General features: G+C 38.3%; 3 protein-coding genes across 5 annotated transcripts; 1 reads left to right on the forward strand and 2 right to left on the reverse strand.

The window, feature by feature from the left end:
* Window positions 1-90: 90 nt before the first annotated feature.
* On the reverse strand, window positions 91-9,540 carry spag1a (sperm associated antigen 1a). 2 transcript variants are annotated; one of them, XR_010167115.1, is made up of 9 exons: window positions 8,984-9,540; window positions 7,402-7,501; window positions 6,668-6,820; window positions 5,824-5,981; window positions 3,958-4,099; window positions 2,822-2,948; window positions 2,576-2,713; window positions 1,811-1,911; window positions 91-627 (listed from the first exon to the last, which is right to left on the reverse strand). XR_010167115.1 is itself a non-coding variant. In XM_063898840.1 (8 exons), the coding sequence occupies exons 1-8, from the start codon at window positions 9,327-9,329 to the stop codon at window positions 1,906-1,908; spliced, it is 1,170 nt and encodes a 389-aa protein (XP_063754910.1). In that variant the 5' UTR covers window positions 9,330-9,540; the 3' UTR covers window positions 91-1,905. The 2 variants fall into 2 exon arrangements, 1 of the variants encoding a protein (XP_063754910.1); XM_063898840.1 differs by having other exon boundaries at window positions 91-1,911.
* A 614-nt stretch (window positions 9,541-10,154) lies between these two features.
* Window positions 10,155-12,634, reverse strand: polr2k (RNA polymerase II, I and III subunit K). The gene is made up of 4 exons (XM_063898844.1): window positions 12,524-12,634; window positions 12,251-12,318; window positions 10,523-10,615; window positions 10,155-10,396 (listed from the first exon to the last, which is right to left on the reverse strand). Exons 2-4 carry the CDS (start codon window positions 12,309-12,311, stop codon window positions 10,374-10,376), a joined length of 177 nt encoding a protein of 58 aa, XP_063754914.1. The 5' UTR covers window positions 12,312-12,318; window positions 12,524-12,634; the 3' UTR covers window positions 10,155-10,373.
* A 335-nt stretch (window positions 12,635-12,969) lies between these two features.
* stk3 (serine/threonine kinase 3 (STE20 homolog, yeast)) lies at window positions 12,970-20,348 on the forward strand. Of its 2 annotated transcripts, none has more exons than XM_063898839.1 (11): window positions 12,970-13,189; window positions 14,371-14,451; window positions 14,639-14,767; window positions 15,128-15,242; window positions 15,533-15,697; window positions 15,832-15,999; window positions 16,186-16,323; window positions 16,846-16,971; window positions 17,052-17,256; window positions 17,408-17,601; window positions 17,792-20,348. In XM_063898839.1, the coding sequence occupies exons 1-11, from the start codon at window positions 13,167-13,169 to the stop codon at window positions 17,942-17,944; spliced, it is 1,497 nt and encodes a 498-aa protein (XP_063754909.1). In that variant the 5' UTR covers window positions 12,970-13,166; the 3' UTR covers window positions 17,945-20,348. The 2 variants fall into 2 exon arrangements, with proteins under 2 accessions (XP_063754909.1, XP_063754908.1); XM_063898838.1 differs by having other exon boundaries at window positions 12,972-13,189; window positions 17,786-20,348.
* The last annotated feature ends 65 nt before the right edge of the window (window positions 20,349-20,413 follow it).

A 20,413-nucleotide genomic window follows, 5' to 3' on the forward strand; every position in this document is an offset into this window, starting at 1 on the left:
CATAAGGTATCAGAGAGGATCAAATCAACTCCTTTTTTCTCCTTCTGGCTACACATTCAGCTTACCCATGGAGTAACAGAAAGGCATTGCTCATTAAAGCATCCATGTAGCAGTTTATTATTTACATTTGCATCCAAACTATTTACATACAGTACATGCTCTTACATTCCACAAAGCAACACTTCAAGCCTCATATCAAGTGTTTTCATTTAGTTGAGTTTTTTTTATGCTTTTATTAAGACAACGCAAGGGGGGGGGGAATAGTTAAAATCAGACAAACCAAATGGATACATCAAAGTATTAATGAAACAAAAGCTGTGGCACATTGTGCGAGTCAAAGATTTACATTGTTTGCCATGTTCAAAATAAAGATATTTAAATGCCCTGCACTCCTACACTGGTGTTTTTAGGTATTAGGTTAAAAAGACTTCGGCTCCTATTGAAGTGAGGGCAAGAGAATCAGCAGTTCCAAAAAAAAAAAGAGACTAATTTGTCCTTCGATACAGGTAATACTGGCCTTTCACAAAAGTGTCACTGCCGCAGAGACAGTTGCGGTTCTTGATCTCCATCATTTAGTGTAAGGTGGTATTTCGAGGTACACAAGTGTTATTTGTGTTTCCCACACGGCTGTAACAATAGAAACAGATAGTGGTCAATCAAACGCTTTCTTTACACAGACCTGAGGGAAGCTCTAATGAGGCAGAACCAGTAGAAACACCTGTTTGTTGATCGTGGCTGCGGGGCCTGTTACTGGGCAGTTTACCTTCAGCATGCCAAATACTTTCAGTTAAGAGACTTCAATCCGACAATAGAGAATCCAGACTACAAGCTGTTTCCGTTTTTTAACACTGGACTGCTTTGGGTCATATCGAATTGCAATTCACCCCACTGCAGATGTATGAGGGATTCTATAATCAGATCAAAGGGTAAGGAGTTATGAGTCATTAATAAAACTATAATGCTCTGATAAAGAAACTTTCCAAACATAAATACGGTACACCTATTCACACAACACGCATCATCTTGGTTACATTCAAGATGAAACCTGAGACCCACAATAAGTTTTACAGTACAGGATTAAGTAACGCTGTTGCAGAATATTACCTAAACCAAGGAAGTGACAAATGATTATTAACAATAACTGATTAACTGAGCTGTGGGGATATTCTAACTGTAGGAAATTATAATTTTACCATCCTAAATTAAAGTTTTAACACCTGTAGATATTGTTTCAGAGGAAAGGTTGGCTTTAGTAAATAGCAGCTGAAAGTACATGTAAACAACGACAAATGTCTTGAAATAGCTGGAAGAGCTGGAAGAGCCGGATACATACAAGAAAATACTTTTTGTTCACTCTTTAAATCTTTTAGGGAGTTGCTTATCTACATATACAACACAGTCGAGTTGAATCAGTTACGGTGCTTTCGTCATGAGCTCAGAGAACCAATTTTGCAAGCAAACACAATATCTTTAAAAACAAATCAGAGAACAAATCTTGGCGTATTTCAACCAAACTGCGGAAGAAATCTCAATAAGGCACACATATTACACTCACTTTCCCCCGTGCTACTCCACCATAAAACATGACTGTATGAACAGTACATTACATCATAATGTGAATGATTTATAGTGCAAGCAGGTCAAGGGTGCCTCGACTTTAGCCTTTTTTTAATAAAGCTGCCTGTTATGTAAGGTTGTGTACTCAGGAGTTATGGTGCAGTTTGCACAGATTGCAGATGGTGCAGAACAGAAAAGCTGGTTGTCCCAGGATTCGTCGCCAGTCATTTCCATTTTTACAGGTGTTACTTACTGCAGTCGATGGCTTTAAAGAGTCCTTTTCCTCCATAACTGCATCAGTTCAGTAAACCTGTTAACTTCCTCTGCCTCCAGACTTGTCCACAAAAATCAAACCTGAAAGAAATGAGCAAAAGTCAGCCTCAATGTCACTTTAGTTTGTTCTGTGTCTTTGTAAATTAACCCGTTAAGGGCATAAAATCTATGTGGTGTTTCGTTTTCAAACTTATATAAATAAAGTAAAGAAGGAAGATTTTGCTTTGAGTATTCAAGCATTTTGTACTTGAAAGTTATTTGTCCTATATCTTGTGGTTTTAAAAAGGTAGAGATGTTAAATGATTAAGGACTGTTGTAGTTTTCTGTTTCTTTTTTATGTCAACACAGTCAGAGTTGATTAATTAAGAAAACAAAAACTGGTTGATTCTGGTTCCTTAACAAATGTTATTTCATTACATTTTAATGTAATGTACATTTTGTTTTTTCTTGGAAATGAAATGTAGTAGTAGTATGTACTTGTTGAAGGGAAGCCATTCAAAGTTCTAATAAATATTTTCATTTTAATTCATTAAATTCAATCCGGTTAATAAAACTAGTCTTTAATTTAAAGCCCAGTATGGGAAATCTGACAGTGTTGATAAGAAATTGTTCGTGATTTAGAGATATTCATTAATTGTATAAGGTAAGGATGTTTCAGTTTTCCCCTTATATTGAGAATCACTGAATTACTCCTTAAAGGATTGTGTGTGTGTATTTGTGGATGTGTGTTTGCTCAGTCTTCTACCCGTGGGGTGTGTGCGCTGCTTTCTATCAGGCTCTGTCTCAGCAGACCCGTCACCTCCTCCAGCTCCAGCTCAGCCTCCCGGACATTGGGGTCCAGCTGGAGGACTTCCTGGAGATCGCTGCTGGCAGACAGGTAATCCTGCAGAGACAAACGACGAGACGCATATGAAATATAACATCAAAATCCTGATGCACAAACCCTTCTGCTTCAACTAAATGAGTGTCGATGATGGGGAGTGATAGGCACCTGTAAACCCTTATAAGCCAGCGCTCGTCTGTAGAAGGCTTTCTTGTTGCCCGGCTCCCGCTGCAGCGCGGAGTCGCAGTCCTGTTTGGCCTCTTCAAAACGATTCAGTTTCAGGAAGCAAATGCTCCTGGATGAGAGTAGAGAAGAGGACAGGCGTCAGATAAAGCAGCATGTCCATCTCTGTCTTTCAGGACACTGCTGCACGTAATGGAAGCTATGGATGATGGTGTGGTGCCCTCTACTGTTTTCCCTATTAAACTGCCCTTAAAGGACATACCAAGCCCTTAAAGGACATACCAAGTCAGTTTCATAATTAGTAGTATGTTACATCCTGAGCTTGGTTTTCCATTTGAACAGTTTATTAAGCTACTTAGTGTCTAAAGCAGATATTATAGGCTAAAAGTACTAATACAGTAAAGATATTTCACTCCATTACTACACCACCTCCATTGGAGACCTTACTTAAGTAAACGCATGTTAGTGTTATCAGCTTCATGTACGTAAAGTATGTAAAGTATTCATTTTGTAATAAGATGTTCCCTGATAATGTTTCAGGAATAAGATTACTGCACTATGTTGCATTTTATGCTGTTGATGTTTATGGTTGTGTTCGTTTTAACTCCTTTATTTACCGAGTGGTAGTTTAATCTACAACAATGCATTATATTTAAAGATCATAATTAGATGGAAGCGTCGCTGTCCTGTGAGAAAACAGCATATTTTAGCCGATACAATCACAAGCTGATCTAAGAATTATAACACATTTAAATAGTTAATTTAACTTTAAAAGTAGGAGATTTTCTAAATATAATAAAGGAACAATTAGTTCTTTAGTTTATCAAACAAACAGAAATCATCAAAATCACATATCTAGATTTGTATAGTTTTCACTGGACAGGAAGGGTATAGAGATTATGTAATGTGTGGAATATCTAAACTCTATTTATGTAATAAAAAGTACAACATTTAAAATGTATAAGTGTAAGATTGAAATAAATTGAAATACTCAAGTAAAAGTAATCTGCCGGTAGCATCAAAGCAGGCAAGGTTCTTTTCAGAGTTCAATTAAGGGCATATTCTGCTATGTGAGTGCGGGTAAGGGTCCGAGTTGCCCGCTATGGCTGTTTCATGCCTACCTGTTTGTGTAGAGAGCACATTCGTCCGGTTTTAAAGCAAGACATTCAGTGTACTTCTCCAGAGCCTTCTCGAAGGTTCCTTTCTTCACCAGATCGTTGCCTTCACGTTTTAGTAAAGTGAACCTGGCCTCTTTTTTTGTGGCTGTTGAAATAAATGTGCAATTGATTACTAAAACTGGTTTGAATTTCAGAGTGATCAATAAATACATTCAGCCTGTCAGCAGCGGTCTAATTGGACCTGAGGGGATGAGTCAACTTCTGCTTACTGAGCTTACTGCTGTGCCGAGACACACACACACACACACACGCACGCTTTATTTTAACACCGTTTGCTTTGATGAATACAACTTAAGAGGTGAAATGCTGCCCCCTTTAACTCTGAGCAGGTGGCCAGGTATTACACGTTGTCCCTTTAAACACTGACCACAGGCTGAGCCACTTCCCATCTGTTTCCCCAGCAACAGCAGCATGCTATTCAGAGATTAGGTCTGATCTGTCTGTGTGCTATATTCATTAAGTGTTTATGTCTCCGTTTAGCTCATCTGCTTTACCCGTGCAAGTCCTGTGTATGGGCGTATACAAAGCAGCCGTTTATCTCTATGACGGTGCATGTATGTTTTTAAAGCGCACACGTCACATGTTTTCAATATATTTGAATATAGAGGTAATATACAGTGTATATATAGAGATCAAAACTAGACTAAAGGTAGACACTAAGGGGGAAGGTAGAAATAGATGGTGGTGTGTTTAAGTTTTTAAATGTCTACTCTTTTCTGTTTTTTTTAATAGCATATATACATTTATTTTGTTGTCTTGTATTTGTTATTTTATTTCATTATTTTGTGCATTAACATTTTCCTTCCTCTTTTAACTGGACTTATTTTTTACAATATATTAACTTTTAGCTAGTGAGCATTTACACATCAATATAGTGTATGTCTAATCTCTTGGCTTAAAAGAAAGAAAAATACATATATATATATATCTAAAGATATAAAACATTTGAAGCCTTCTGGCCAATGTGATAAGCTGAAGCTGCCTAAGAGGAAACCTGACCTGGATTGTTCCATTACAGCAGCGCTACGCTCTGTGTGGATCGCCTTCTCCTCTGCATTATTGATGACCCACCCAGACACACACACATACAGACACACACACTCCCAGCATGAGTGCCTTCACCACTGCTCGTCGTCAGCATTGACAAACTGATTCTCACTGACCGACTTCTACAGCTGCTGCTGCTGCTGCTGCTGCTTTAAAGACTCCATCATGTACAGGTTCAATTTCAAATGTTACCACCCAAAATGCACCAGGCCATATTTAAAGAGACAGTAAAGAGCTTTCAGGCAATTTCTGTCCTGAATGCCCGTACTGACATAAGAAAAAGGCATTTTTATATACTGGCATGGAATAGGTAACACTGGAAACTGAATGAAATTATCCCGTTAAATGCTTTTAGATCCAAAGTAAATGTCAATCTTTTTTTGATTAACATCGTTACAAAACTGACCATTAGATGGCCTGTATAGGATGTGAGGTCAGCATGCTTAAAGTTTGTGTTCCCTTTTGGCAATTCTTTTGTCTATGACTATATTTTTTGTGTATGTTGCTGTATGTGGTCTCCCTTTGAAAAATAGGACTCTAGTTTAAGCAGGAATACAAACCAAGGCATCTCCCCTGTTAATAAAGATACAGTTATGCATTACAGTTATAACAATGATAGCTATAACCCTGCAGAGAGTGAGTGCATGCTTGTCAATGGTTTAGGGGAAAGACTAGGAGGTAATAAATCCACTTAGCACAGGTTTGTATTTTAAATGACTCTTCACTAAGCTAACAGGAAGCAAGTTCACTCATGTCACTGACCCTCCTCCTGCGCTGCTCTGGCGGCTCGGGCTTGAGCTACTTCAGCGCTGACTGGTTTGTCTCTGTGTTGCTGCTGGACGGACAGAGGGACGCTGGGAATCTCTGGAAGATTCTCTCTCCACTGGGGTCCTTCCTCATCAATAAGCATCTTGGTGATCCTAGCAGAGGACACAGAGAGCACAACATGCAGAGTAAGCACAAAACAGTGTTTGTAATTAGCTAGATCAATGCTGCAACAACTGCAGGGTTAAGTCATCAATTGACTATTTACATGTGTTGTTTTTCGAACATGTCAATGTGCCTGCTGTGAAACGTCCACACAATCACTACATATATTAGCAAGAGAAAGTGAAACACCTGTGTGTGTGGATTCAGATTAGTGCTTTTATTGTTGAAATGTGAATATGCCTGTGTCCCAAAACCATACCACACACACTCACTCTGAACATGTTTGAGACACAACAGGTTAATAAAAGATGTTTTTGTTTCACCCTAAGTAAAACTAACTCCGATGGCGGTGGAACAACTCTATTAACACCACAAAAAATGAAAAATAAACTTCTTGAAATGTGTAATTAGAAGAATCCTACCACAAACCACATGTTCTCTTACATAACTCTACCAAACAGCAGCTGAATCAAAGAGGAGCCGTTTCTTCAGTGTTTGAAGGTATGAAAATGTGCAAACTCTTAGGCCTTAAAGTCACACAATTAAAACTCTCTTCAACCTTTATTTAATGCATAATGTACAATATAACTCTCATAGAACTGACACTGGTTGTGTCAATGTTTCAAAAAAACATACATTAGCTAAAGTTTGTGAAGTGCGATTCTTTTCAGCTGACCTGTGGACGCTGTCATGAGCCGCCTGCACCCCGGTGTCTATCTGCAGGACCGTCTTATAATCCACGTAGGCCTTTTTGTAGCGCTCCAGTGACTCATAGGCCATAGCTCTGCGTAGCAGGGGCTTCAAGGAATAGGGTTGCAGCTCCAAAGCCCTAAGAGGATCAGAGACACGCAGAAACAGAGGATCAAACTGTCTGCATCGACATGTTGTGTCATTAGTGTAACCTGGCTGATCTGTAGCATTCATAAACATGTGACAGAAATTCCTGACACTACAAATACTCCCATAGTGTGTTATTCACTGATACTTACCTCATACAAGCTTAACTGTTGAAATGTAACCTAATTAATTACATAAGCTAAAATCTTTTATTTGAGACAAAGGGAATTACACAGATTTTATTATCAAAATTGTGCTTGTTAGTACAATTTAAAATAAAGTCTTTTGTGGATAAACTGACTAAAAATGAAATAATCTGGGGGTATGGAGATTTAAAAAAAGAAGTGAGATTACCAGGCCTAAGTAGCCTGCTCCTCATCTCTGCTTGAAGCTAGAGAGGCAATGCTACATTAGCCTATACTAGCATAGAATTGCATTGTGGTTTATGAAGGTGCCAGGATTTGACAAGAAAAATGATGATCTGGTTCTCATGAGCCCTAAAATGTGCTTAATCGGTGGAGTACTCCTTAAAAAGCAGATGTATAGATTGGCCTACAGATAGAGTTTACATACTTGGTACAATCCTGTATGCATTCTGTGCTGTTTCCATCCTTCAGGAAACAGGCTGCCCTGTTCGAGTAGAGGATACACAAGTCTTCTGGACTATCGATTCCTGCAGGGAACAAATACATCACACTTATCAGAAGACACAATGCTTGTAGAGTATTGTATGTTGGTTACATTTCAAATGTAGACTGTCCAGAGGGGCTGAGGCTGTAAGAGGTCGACGGATGATGGAGTCCTTTTTTGCACTATCCCTTCTCCTCTGAGCCTCCACTGCAGGTTCACAACCGCCAGCGGAGCATCCGTTATTATGTGCTGCTTCAGTGCCTTGAAACTGATGTCAACAGTGCTGACACTCCTACTGATTGTCTTTGTTTTTCAATAAGGAAAAAAAAGACTTAATCAAATATTGTGTTCTGTGCTTTCCTTTGAGGATCTCTTTGTTTATTGTGCTATGAAATTAAGTGTTGTCAGCCTGTCTCCGGTGCCGCAGAAAAAAACTATTCATCTTGCCAGCTACAAGAGTAAAGTTAGCTGCGTACTCGTAAAGGTGCAGCATGACATTCAATCTCATCTAAAAGCCCCCATGCACCAGCACATTCTACTCTATCTATGGTCAGCAGTGTTGTCTCATGCCAACACTGCATTCACAAATCACCAATGATGGCGATGTTAGACTAGAAACTGGTGATGACTAGGTCACTAATTCACACAAGTGATGGATCTGAAAAAGGACCTGTACTCGTTCTCTATAATCATTATTATAACGAAGGAGGCACTTGAATGCTGATTTGGTTTTTAAAAAAGGCAATTGTGCAGCACTACAGGCATGATGCATTTCAAATTGACATGGGATACTGTAGATCGTGATGCCAAGACACTCTGAGTCAACTTGTATCTGATACTCTTACATACATAGATGCTATAGCGAGGCTTTCTGTCTGTCACCATTGTTTTTTGTTTCTACATCAGTGACTTGACTTCCTCTGAAGTTGCTTAAGACTTGTCACCACCCAAAAACACTGCAGTGACACATATCCATCCTTAAGGTTGTTTTAAAACAATTATAAATAAAGTATAAAGGGAAAGTATCAGGTAAGAGTATCATACAAGTGTTGAAAGTCTTTTTTTAAAATAATTTTCTAAGCAAAAATGCCAGATATGTATAGAATCCATCCATTTTAGAGATGTTGGTCAGTCAAAATAAGAACTTTGAATATGTAACCATGTGCTTTAGGAAATAGTCATGGGTATTCTCGTTATTTCATGTTACAGACTAAACAAAGCACATAAACCTCTTTCCTGATACTCTAATTTACTATGACATTAAGCTCTCATTCAGCATGAAACTGTATTCACCCTGATGGGGTCAAATCAGGATATTTAATTATTTTTGTATTGTACTTGATAACGTGTACGTCAAGATTAGCAACTCAGAATAGCTCCTACAAATCTGAGATATATCTGAGAGTTAAAATATAATGTTAAACCTAAACTAGCATAATCAACAGAGGTGTTTCTGATCTGATAAAATGCTGCTCGTGACATGAATTCTCAGATGAAATACACAAATGATTCACTTCTTCCCTACCTGCTTCAGTACATCCATCGATGGCCTGTGTGTACTTCTCCAAGGCGTCACCAAACTGTCCATTTTTGAAGAGGTGGTTCCCTGCGTTCTTGAACCGGGCCAGGTGAGGGGGTAGGGCTCCAGCAGGGGCGTCCAGATAACTTGTGTCCACTGCAGGGTTGTCCTGCTGTCCACCAGCAGGGCTGTTTTCCCTCTGGGAGCCGTTAACCACCCCCTTCCCCGGAGCTTTGTAGGTCTTTTCCGCGTTGCCTCCACTCCGGCTTCTCGTCCCGCTCCCTGCTGTGGCCTGATCCGATCTACCTCCCCCTCCTCCGCTGCCTGGGGGTTTGTCCTGTGCGTTCCCCATGGCTGTACTCCCTCTGCGGTGTGTTGAAACTCTTCCTCCCTCCTTCCTGCCTCTGCCTCTCCCTCTCTCGCAGAGCTGCAGCTACATCCGAGCCTGGCTGGGGATTTCTGCTGGACACACCCCCTGGATGAGGTATCAGAGGTGACGTCACCGATAGGGGGAAGTGCCACAGCGATGCAGTGCTGCAGTAGGACAGCTCTGATGGGGGAGCCTCGGATTAGACTTCAGAGTAAAGGGCTCTGGTGGCTGGTGACATACAAGAATACGCACAGAAATGTTAAGACGAAATAACAGGAAAACAAACCTAATAACATGATTTATTGTTTTATGCTCTTATATTTGCAAATGATCAAGTAAAAGTACAGAATATTTGCTCTTTACATTATTTAGATTCACAAAATTCAGTTATTTTTTTCAAACTCTGTTTAATATGCATTTGTTATTGCAAATTAAGTGATTCGATATATTGTTTCAGTATTTAATTAATCTTTTTTATATCAGTCGTTGGTTGAACTGATTAAAGCTGGTAAAAGTACGCAACCAGCAGGGGTCACAACACGTTGAGTTTGTTAATAGGGGTATCAAGATGTTGGAACAAATTACAACTAAATAATAAAATGGTTTACTCGCTTTGATATAGGGCAAACAACCTAAATAATTATCTAGAAGAACTGAGGGAAAGTTAGACCTGCAAATATTGCTAAATGTAGATTTTATCATTCAAATGTGATAATGTCTGACTTGGTAAGGGTGGTGAGAATACATATGTAAAAAGATATGTATGAAACATGCAATCAAATGAGAAAATAAGCGAACACAATCAAGGTCAGTGAACATCTTTTTTTAATAAACAGAAACCTTTCATTCATTACTGAACAGTACACTTTGTGTGGCAATGAAAATGTTGAGCTTCAACCATAGCACAGAAATCTGAAGCCAGGCCTGAAGGTCAGATTCCATGGAGTTGTCAGTCTAACTATTTACAGTGTTCATAAAAAAAACAGCACAAATCAGAGAAAATCAAAAGAGCTGCTCTTCTCTTCTTCAGCGGGCATCAAAGACAACCACTGTAATCAAAGAGTCAAGGAAATGGACAGGTATTATAGCATTCAGTTCATACATTGACTTACAATAAAAATATGTTTTGACATCACATATTATTAATTTTTTAGAATAAAAGTTTAAAAGGATACATCTCTTTGTTCTCTTCTTGTACATGATTCTGTAACCGCACTCTCTGCATCGGATTGGATCACGGGCCTTAATTTCATTTTCAGTGTGACATTCTGCAAATGAAGAAAGAACATTACAGAAAATATCATGTGTATCCATAAAAACCTGGTACATCTACATTATAATCTATCAGGCATATATAACCTTGTTGCAGATAGATCGACATCTGTTATAAGTCTGCTGATGATTCAGTTTTTGCCTGTAGTTGGTTGTTGGGGGTTTATTTTATGTCTAACTTCTAGTGTAGTTTTAGCATGACATAATAATAAAAACATTGCAAAAGTTCATTAAAGCGGGGGTAGGCTTTTATTATTTAACCGAACAACACCAGCCCAGTTTTGACAACTCGTTCCCAATAAAAGTAGCTAGCAGCACTAGCTCCAAGAGTTGCTAAATCTAGCGAGAAAGCCACCAAGTTGGCAACACTGTCAACATGTCTCTTCAGGCCTCCCTCAAAAGCAGCATCCAAAACATTATCATTATGAAGGTAAACATATCATAATGGACCTAAACAATGATCAAATCTATTGCAATGTACTCACATCTGTCAAGCTAACATCTTGTAGAAGACTTCGGTGACGCGCAGCGATTTTGCACAGGTAGGTTAGAAGTTAGGCGGTCAAATAATTCTTATTTGGGCTTAAAATAATGTGCACAAACTTATTTACATTTTATTTACTAAGTGTTGTCGGGATGTAAGGAGAATTTCCACAAATACATCCAGAATTGTTTCAAAAATATTGAACCTATCCTAGCTTTAGCCTTTATATCATGTGCTATTTGGAGCAATTGATATAAGGACTGTGAGGGTTTTCATATTTATTTGATTAATATTTGACAATTGTTTGGTATATACACAACATTAAAAATCATACCATTGTTGCTATTGTTCTACAAGAACTGTGTGTAATCGTACTGTAGCAGGGCACTATACCAGAAGTAGTGATGGCAGTACTAACAGTAGAGGTGGACAGAGTACTCAGATCTTATACTCAGTAGTAGTAATAGAAGTAGTAATACTACAGTGTTGAACATGTCCGTTACAAGTTCATTATGCAGAGTGACTCGTTTCAGAATAATACAAATTATATTATTGAATTACACTTATTGATGAAGTATAGACATACTTTAAATATTGACAGGTAGCTTGTGAAATCCACAATTGGATCAATACAGTGTTATCTTTTTCAACCTTTAATAATATAGGATTACATTATTATTATTATTTGTTTAATTTGATTCTTCAAAGCAAGTTATTCATTCATAGAAGGGCAGTAAAAAGTGAAATATTGACAATAAGTACATTGACTCAAGTACTTTCCTTTAAAACTTGTTCTCTCTATTTTTACTTGAAATTTGCAATGCAGGACTTTTACTTGTAACAGAGTATTCCTACACTCTGGTACGTCCATGTTTACTTAAGTACAAGATTTGAGTACTTCCAACACTGTTTGCCTCTGAATTGTGGTGGAAGTATAACGTAGCAGATGATAGAAATACTAAGGTTAAGCACAAGTATCTCACGTTTGTACTTAACTACAGTACTAAACTTATAGTACCTAGTTAAAGTTCACCATTGGATAACAGATAATGAAATGTAACAGCACAAGTAACTTTAGCATGGTTAGCAGTAGTAACGGTTGTGACGTTGGCTCACTCTGCAATCAACACAAGCAGCTGTAATGTACCTCCGCATATGTAGATCATAGGTTGCTGTTTAGGCGGCTGAACATCTTTCTGTGGGTCCATTTTATCTCTACAAAAGACAGGGGAAGCAGCATCTGTATTGTTACAACATGCTAACACAGAAACAGCATGGTGGAATCGACATGATTAGACTAAACTGCCACATCCGGCATACGCAGTGAACAACAAAAAGACTTAACACAATCCCAGTATGCAGTATTGGTATCAAATGAACAAGAGTGAAATATATAAAATAAATAAGTAAGACAACTCACCGTTTTTAACACGCTCTTTACCTCTCTTTCTTCACATCGCACGAACTCCTGTTTGTGCGCATGCGTACAACCGTCAGGCGGTCACCTCGGAGCAACGCTGTTTATGATTGGTCAGAAGATACTACTTCAAGTCAAGCTCTTTTTTCTTTTTCCTCAAGGATGTATGAGTCATAATGACAGAAATGTTGTTATTACATTCTGTTTATTTTACCTATGTACAAGATTTAAGTACCTCCTCCACCTCTGACGAAATATAGGCTATTTACTGATTTATAATGTAAAAATGTATCACATTAATCCAGTGACTATTACACTTTCTCAACAACGTGCATGTGGAACAGTTAACATCTGTAAACGAAAGAAGAGCGTATTTGGAACAGGCTGGATCAAATAAATACATTGCAGGTAATTCACTATTTCTACAATGGCAGAAGTAATGTTTTGCACTCCGGTCCAACAGAGGACGCTGTCGGAAACGTGTGTTCCCAAACTGTGTCCATCATCTGACGGACACTCAGCTGGCCCTGGACTAGTTTTTGACAACAACCATTCTGTCGACAATGTTCACATCTTGACTATTGGCCCCAAAATTGTCATAACTTACCATTAGTCTGCTCCCCTTTATCCTCTAAAGTCACCCATCATGGAGCCAACTGCGCCCAAAAGGTTTGTGCTCTGCCGACTGGCTTTAAACGTGCTTTAACTAGCTAGCTAAAAGGCTAACGTAGGCGTCAGCTAGCTGATGCTAACTTAGTTAGTTTTTCCAGTTTTCTGTCAAACTTTAACTTTGTTAAGAAAATTAAGTCTTTGCTTTTGACCAAGATCACAAGCTCTTTTGTAATTGTTTTCTAGCTTGTTTGGTTGCTAGGTAACTTGAAACTGTTTTGTAGCGCCCTTTAGGGAACAGATTGGTGTTTTTGGACATAAAGTACAACATTACCTTTTAAATAATGAAGTGTGTGTTCGTTTAAACGAACAAGTATCCTGGCAACCATATTGTTAATTGGTGCCATGGTGATATATGTGGTTGTCTTCCGAATAACCACCACCTTTGCAGTGTGCACGGCCTATCGTGATGTACACTGCATTTAATCCTGTATATTGATATTGTGTAATCAATAGATGTTCTCTATGGGTATATATCCTTCCTTATTGAAATGTATATAATCACTGTTTTGTTTGTCTTCTACTGCTGATGTGTTTATCTTAACTGTTTTTGTTTTTATTTTATTATTTTACCTTTTAGTTTTTTGTACTTCTAATTCACGTGCAATGTCTTATCTACATGCTGCTATGACGAAAACATTTCCCAAATTGGGATCAATAAAAAATATCTTATCTTAAGATCATCTTTAACCTAAGAGGGAGAAAGATCTGTTATCAATAACATGATATAACCTGCTGTTATTCTCCTATATTTACCCATTACACCTTTTTATACAGGAAGTATAAGAAACCGTAACATTGATGCATTCAATTATAAGTGTCCGATTAGGGCTGCAGATTAAGACCATTTTCATTTTAATATAACCTTTAAAAGGTTGTCTTTGTCTGCACAATGTTAGAACATTCTGAAAAGAAATACCCCATTACATTAGGTTGATAAAGATATATTTAGAGGGTTTGTTTAGTGCCTAACAGAACCAAAAACTCAAATGCATTCAATTTATGTAACTCGCACTGATAATACTAGAAACTATTTTAGAAACTGGAACTGTCAAAGCTGAAAGCCCATTTTATTTTCATTTCAGCTGCTCCTGCTGTATATTGTTTTAGTTTGGTGTCACTACTTGTTGTAGTCGACTATTATACTCAGCAACAATTGATTTGTTCCATTTTCTTTCCAGCAAGCTGAAAAAGCTGAGTGAAGACAGTTTGACCAAACAACCAGAGGAAGTGTTTGATGTTCTAGAGAAACTTGGTGAAGGGTAAGAGGTTGTTGTCATGACTAATCTCTGTTTCCACTTATGCTGTCGACTGAAACTATTTTAAGTCCATCCTCAGACTGTCTTTACTTCGATGCACCACCTTATTGTTTGTGTAGACCATCAATTTGTTAATAATATCAGTAATATTAGCAACACATTGTAAATGAAACTTTTGTGTGTTTTTAAGTTCCTATGGCAGCGTGTTCAAAGCCATCCATAAGGAGTCGGGTCAGGTGGTGGCTATCAAGCAGGTTCCTGTGGAATCTGACCTGCAGGAGATCATCAAGGAGATTTCTATCATGCAGCAGTGTGACAGGTGAACGGAGCACACAGCTGCCCTCTACTTCCAAACTCACTACAGAGATAAGATTAACCCAGCAACTAACTTAAAGACATTTTCAAAGTTGGTCAAACCCTTTCGCTGAAAAGATATTTTTGGTTATTGTACTACATTTTAAAGTTGTATTATTGAATAAGTACTTGCTAAAAGTTTTACCATTACCCGATTTCAAAACTTGACTTGAAGATATTTGATATTTAAGCACTGGTTAGCTGGGGCCAACGTCAGTTCTCTGTGTCTAGATCTATTCGAGTTCTTTCACTTCTGCTATTTTTAGTTTTAAGCAAAATGTTGGGTTCTCTCTTGATAACCCTTTTATTTTCCATTTCCTCTTAGCCCTTACGTAGTGAAGTACTATGGCAGCTACTTCAAAAACACAGACCTGTGGATTGTCATGGAGTACTGTGGAGCCGGCTCTGTGTCTGACATCATCCGACTGCGCAACAAGACGGTGTGTGCTCACAGAGGCCGTGTGTGTGTGGCTGTACTAAAATGAGTTGGTTGTTCACATTCCCAACTCATCAGTTTATGTTTCCTTAACTTCAATCTAATGGTTTATTATATATACAACTATTGGTTTCATTTCTGTGTAATTTAAGTGTTCTGCAAATCACAGTAGACTGATTTTTTTGTGTGTGTGAGGGAAATATAAAAAATGTTACCTCACATACCTACATTATTCACATTTTTTAGTTTAATCTCGGATCTTAGTTCATCCCTTTGTTTTGCTTATCTTATCAGTTGACAGAGGAGGAGATTGCTACTATCCTGAAGTCGACACTAAAGGGTCTTGAATACCTTCACTTCATGAGGAAGATCCATCGGGACATCAAGGCAGGAAACATCCTCCTCAACACTGAGGGACACGCCAAACTGGCTGACTTTGGAGTTGCAGGACAACTAACGGTAACATTTAAGTATTTGTTTGACATCCAAGTTATTGCTCTTGTCAAACGTTCCCCAGATTTCTTGAATTCTTATAAAGTGATAAAAAAAAAATGAAATTTCACAATAATAACTTTATTTGTTTATCTCTGAAGGACACAATGGCAAAGAGGAACACTGTGATTGGTACTCCATTCTGGATGGCGCCTGAGGTGATCCAGGAGATCGGCTACAACTGTGTGGCTGACATCTGGTCCCTGGGCATCACATCCATAGAGATGGCAGAGGGCAAACCCCCCTATGCGGACATCCATCCCATGAGAGTGAGTATAAAAACATAGTTTGATGAATAAGTGGTGCTTAGCCTAGAAAACTCAGCTGTATAGCAGACCATTTGTAGATATTTTGATTAGAGGCCCCTAAAGAACAAGCCTCGGACATGATTTTGTCATAAGTCTCTGATTTTTTGTATTCTATCTGACTTTTAAAACGTCTTTGTGTTTCTTCAGGCGATCTTCATGATCCCCACCAACCCTCCTCCGACATTCAGGAAGCCGGAGCTTTGGTCTGACGAATTCACAGACTTTGTCAAGAAGTGTCTGGTTAAAAACCCCGAGCAGAGAGCTACAGCCACACAGCTCCTACAGGTGAGAGGAAGGAAGCACACACACTCGCACAACGATATGAACTTGTAATAGAAAAACTTTAATGCCCAAGTGTACGCATAAGAAGAAACCCTGACATGTGAACATGCAAAGGCTGAACAAAATAACAATAAGGCTCACTTTATGTCACAGTGTCAGACAGCCATGGAATTCCATTTAAGTTATATGAATTAAATACATATGAAAGAAAGAAATGTAAAAATATTTGTTTATTTAAAAAGATGATGTTTTTCAGAAACTACACTATCACAAATGGAAGCTAACAATAAGTATTCCCTGAATACATAACAGTCTAAAATGATATTTATTATTGAACTATACTTTGATATACATTCATTTAGATGTATATTGCCTTATTTAGTTATGCGTTATTTCATAGCCATAATAATTCATTTTATAGGCTTTAGTTATCCACGCATTTATAAATTTAATATAAGGCTAAATCACCTTTTATACAAATGAGGCCCCTAACTTTAACACAAAACTGCTCTTGTGAATGTCCAGCACCAGTTTATCAACCAGGCCAAGCCGGTCTCAATCCTGAGGGACCTGATAACTGAGGCCATGGAGATGAAAGCCAAGAGGCAGCAGGAGCAGCAGAGAGAGCTGGAGGAGGAGGACGACAACTCTGTATGTATGCTGTAAACAACAATATTGACTTTTGTTTGGAAGGCTATTTGTTGATGCCTTATGACTTAAATGTTTTCCAGGAGGAGGAGACGGAAGTGGACTCCCACACTATGGTGAAGTCGGGCTCTGAAGGCGCAGGAACCATGCGGGCCACTAGCACCATGAGTGACGGGGCGCAGACCATGATCGAACACGGCAGCACCATGCTGGAGTCAGACCTCGGCACCATGGTCATCAACAGTGATGACGATGAAGAGGAGGAGGAAGACCATGGATCCATGAGAAGTGAGCACACACACATGATGTTAATTCACAATTCACAGTTTCTACCAAACCTTGCTGTTTATTTTACAAAGTAAAATGGAGGCTTAGGGCATCATTTAAATGAAATTGTGTACTAACTAAAGAGAATAAATGATCTCTTCTTCCTCCACAGGGCACGCCACCCCGCAGCAGCCATTGCGTCCGTCCTTCATGGACTATTTCGACAAGCAGGACTCCAACAAGGCAGCGCAGCAGCAGGAGAACTACAACCACAACCAGCCGCAGGAGCAGCCCGGCTACCACATCCAGTCCAAAAATGTCTTCCCGGACAACTGGAAAGTGCCTCAGGACGGAGACTTTGACTTTGTGAGTAACATTTTTCATGAACATGTGATGGGTCTACTGTAATAGAGCAGAATTTAAACTAAAGGAATAAGCTGCAGTGCCTTTGTGCAAAAATAGCAAAACAGAAGCTGTTCTTACCCTGAAAACGACTCATCATCCATCTTGTGGTTTTTTTTGGGGTTTTAATTTGTGTGCTCTTGCCTAGCTGAAGAACTTGGACTTTGAGGAGCTGCAGCTGCGCCTTACAGCCTTGGATCCGATGATGGAGCGTGAGATTGAGGAGCTCCGGCAGCGATACACTGCCAAAAGGCAACCCATCCTGGATGCCATGGATGCCAAGAAGAGAAGACAACAGAACTTCTAAATGCCCCTCCCTCTAGTCTCCCAAAGCCACTATTGATTCAAAACTTACTTCCCATTGACTCAGAGGAACTAAGATGACTTTAATGTACCTGCCTGACTGCTAGGCGGCCTCTATAAAAGGCTTATTGAGATCCATTTAGGCTGCTTGAATCTACACTTCTCTTCCTTCTTTCTATAATCCATCTAAATCTTATATTTCAGCTCCTGTAAAGTTGCTTTACCATGAATGATTCTCAGGACTGCGGCCAAAGAGAAAACTTAAGGCCTGGCTATATTACGTCTGAAAGTCTCACCATAATTTCCCCTTTTTTCCAAATGAAACTACATTCCATGTCACACTATTGAGATTCCCCTCCAACGTCCGGAAGCCTTTCCTCTGGCTGTAGCAGCAGAATAATAGCAGTGGTCCATGACAAGTGGTCTTTTTTCCTCAGACTTTTCACTATCACTGTAAATATAATATAGAGCCTAGTTTGGAAATACCTGCAAAAGCTGTGGAGGCTTGACAATGACCAAAGACAATCAAGATGATGTTGAGAATGCCTTAAATATTTGATAGCTGGTTTTAAAATGAGCCATGGACAGAAGTGAAGGAAATCATGTGGGCGGTGAAAAACGGATCATGCATGTTATTATGGAGCACCAGAAAAACATGAGTTTATTATTTTGTTAATTTTCATTTGGGTAAATAAGTTGTTTTTTGGCTCTTCTCTGCTTTCCATGAATATAACATCTGAGCTTTTTCTTGTTAAATGATCCACTGTCAAATGAAATCCAGAGTTGGCAGCAGAATTCATTCCATAGACAAAAGACAACTGACTATCATAACAGCAAAGCATTCCGCAATACTGTTTTATTTTAATGTACCTGGAGTCTTTAGAAAACCTGCAGATTGACTTTAAAGATTGTTTCTGTTATTGTTCCATTCATGTGATCAACTTCAAATTCCAGTTTGACTTTCTACAACGTTTAAACTATATGCAGAGCAGTAAACAAGACCATGACAGTTCAGCCCTCAATAAAGATAACTAGATCGCCGAAGAGTCAAATAAACAGACTCCCTTTGCGATAAAAGATGCAAAGGAACGACTGGGTGTTTAAACTACAGACAACAGAGCTGCTGCATCACCCATACATCTTCTATCTAAATTAAGATTTTTTGATAATATTTTCCTTTACCATTCATCTGTTGTCCCTTATTTCTACAGTAAAGTTTTCTGATCATAACTGAAGGAATCAAGATTTGCCGTGTGATTTGCGACACGTGCTTATTTTTCAATCCCTTAACACTATTTATGATGTTAACACTGTAAAACTGTGTGAGTGCAGTGATCCATTATACTGTGGTTTAAACTGATTTAAGGAAAGCAAAACTGGTTGTTAATCCATGCATTTATTCTGAAAATATTATAAATATGTTGCGTTGATATCAGATTTTCAGTTGAGCTTAATTTTGTCAACATTTATTTGAAAGCCCTTGTTACTCTGAATTAATGAGGGTCACAAACTGCTCTGCTGTGGTTGTAGTTTAGTTATGACATTGGTTTGACACGTTAATCTTTGAATGAATTATGTCTTTAAATCAAATTTACATTAAATCTGCAGGTTGTTGTTACATATGAATGTTAATACGCAGTCTTGATGGTTCAACCCATACTTGCTGCATATTAATTGTCATTTTTATCATACCTTATTCTTAGAACTCTACCTTAAGTCTCATTTGGTGGACAATGTCCCCGTAATGAGCCAAAATATGAGACATTTTAAACACCTGAATCAAAATTGAAATCACCTTAAATGATCATATCTGACTGTGTTTTTTTTACCTCTTCTTCACTTAAAACATTAACAGCCTTCCAATGACTTATTTTCATTAATTCGGTATGCAGTGCATTGGCAACTTAAACACAAGCATTCACAATTTATTTATTAAATATGTTTTTTTGTGACGCTGGTTAAAATGTTGTAGCTAAGACGGCTGTTATTATTTCTGCCTTTTGTCAAATATATGTGGCTTGATTTCCACGTGTTAATCTATGCATGTTTATAATTATGTTTGCTATTAAGTGGAATGCTTTTGTATTAAGTGCAAAGTACTGTTTACATGGAAGCTGGATTTTCAGCTTTAACAGAAATTATTCGCTCTGTACAATTAAAAAAAAGCCCTGTTTGTAATATGACATTGTGGATAATCGGCCATATGTATAATTATCTGAAATCAATGACATATAGCTATATAATTTTGTTTCCATTTATTCCTCTGTTGTTTCCGCTATATAAAGACTTGAGTGTAGAGTGGAATGTAAGCATTTAAGTTTGAACCACCTAATTTATTATCTTTTGTTTGTAATACTTTATTTTGAAAAGGTGCAAGAAATAATAAAGTTACTTATAGTTAACCATAACATCACTGGAATGCGTTTATCTTATTTAGACTTGAATCTTTGAGCGAACTCTCGCAGTTGCATGA

Source organism: Eleginops maclovinus, chromosome 13 (genome assembly GCF_036324505.1).
Source record: "Eleginops maclovinus isolate JMC-PN-2008 ecotype Puerto Natales chromosome 13, JC_Emac_rtc_rv5, whole genome shotgun sequence".
In the NCBI taxonomy this organism is placed as follows: domain Eukaryota; kingdom Metazoa; phylum Chordata; class Actinopteri; order Perciformes; family Eleginopidae; genus Eleginops; species Eleginops maclovinus.

Bases quoted from the DNA above. Each gene is read 5' to 3' on its own strand.
- spag1a (XM_063898840.1), bottom strand. From the start codon at position 9,329: ATGGGGAACGCACAGGACAAACCCCCAGGCAGCGGAGGAGGGGGAGGT. The intron at 4,100-5,823 runs GTCAGTGACATG...TTATTTCAACAG, and splicing joins CAGAGCAGCGCAGGAGGAGG to CCACAAAAAAAGAGGCCAGG. The intron at 2,949-3,957 runs GTAGGCATGAAA...ACTCTCATCCAG, and splicing joins TGTGCTCTCTACACAAACAG to GAGCATTTGCTTCCTGAAAC.
- polr2k (XM_063898844.1), bottom strand. From the start codon at position 12,311: ATGGACCCACAGAAAGATGTTCAGCCGCCTAAACAGCAACCTATGATC. The intron at 10,616-12,250 runs GTACATTACAGC...CTTCATTTGCAG, and splicing joins TATGATCTACATATGCGGAG to AATGTCACACTGAAAATGAA. The intron at 10,397-10,522 runs GTATCCTTTTAA...CTTTGATTACAG, and splicing joins CAAGAAGAGAACAAAGAGAT to TGGTTGTCTTTGATGCCCGC.
- stk3 (XM_063898838.1), top strand. From the start codon at position 13,167: ATGGAGCCAACTGCGCCCAAAAG. The intron at 13,190-14,370 runs GTTTGTGCTCTG...TTTTCTTTCCAG, and splicing joins GAGCCAACTGCGCCCAAAAG to CAAGCTGAAAAAGCTGAGTG. The intron at 14,768-15,127 runs GTGAACGGAGCA...ATTTCCTCTTAG, and splicing joins ATCATGCAGCAGTGTGACAG to CCCTTACGTAGTGAAGTACT.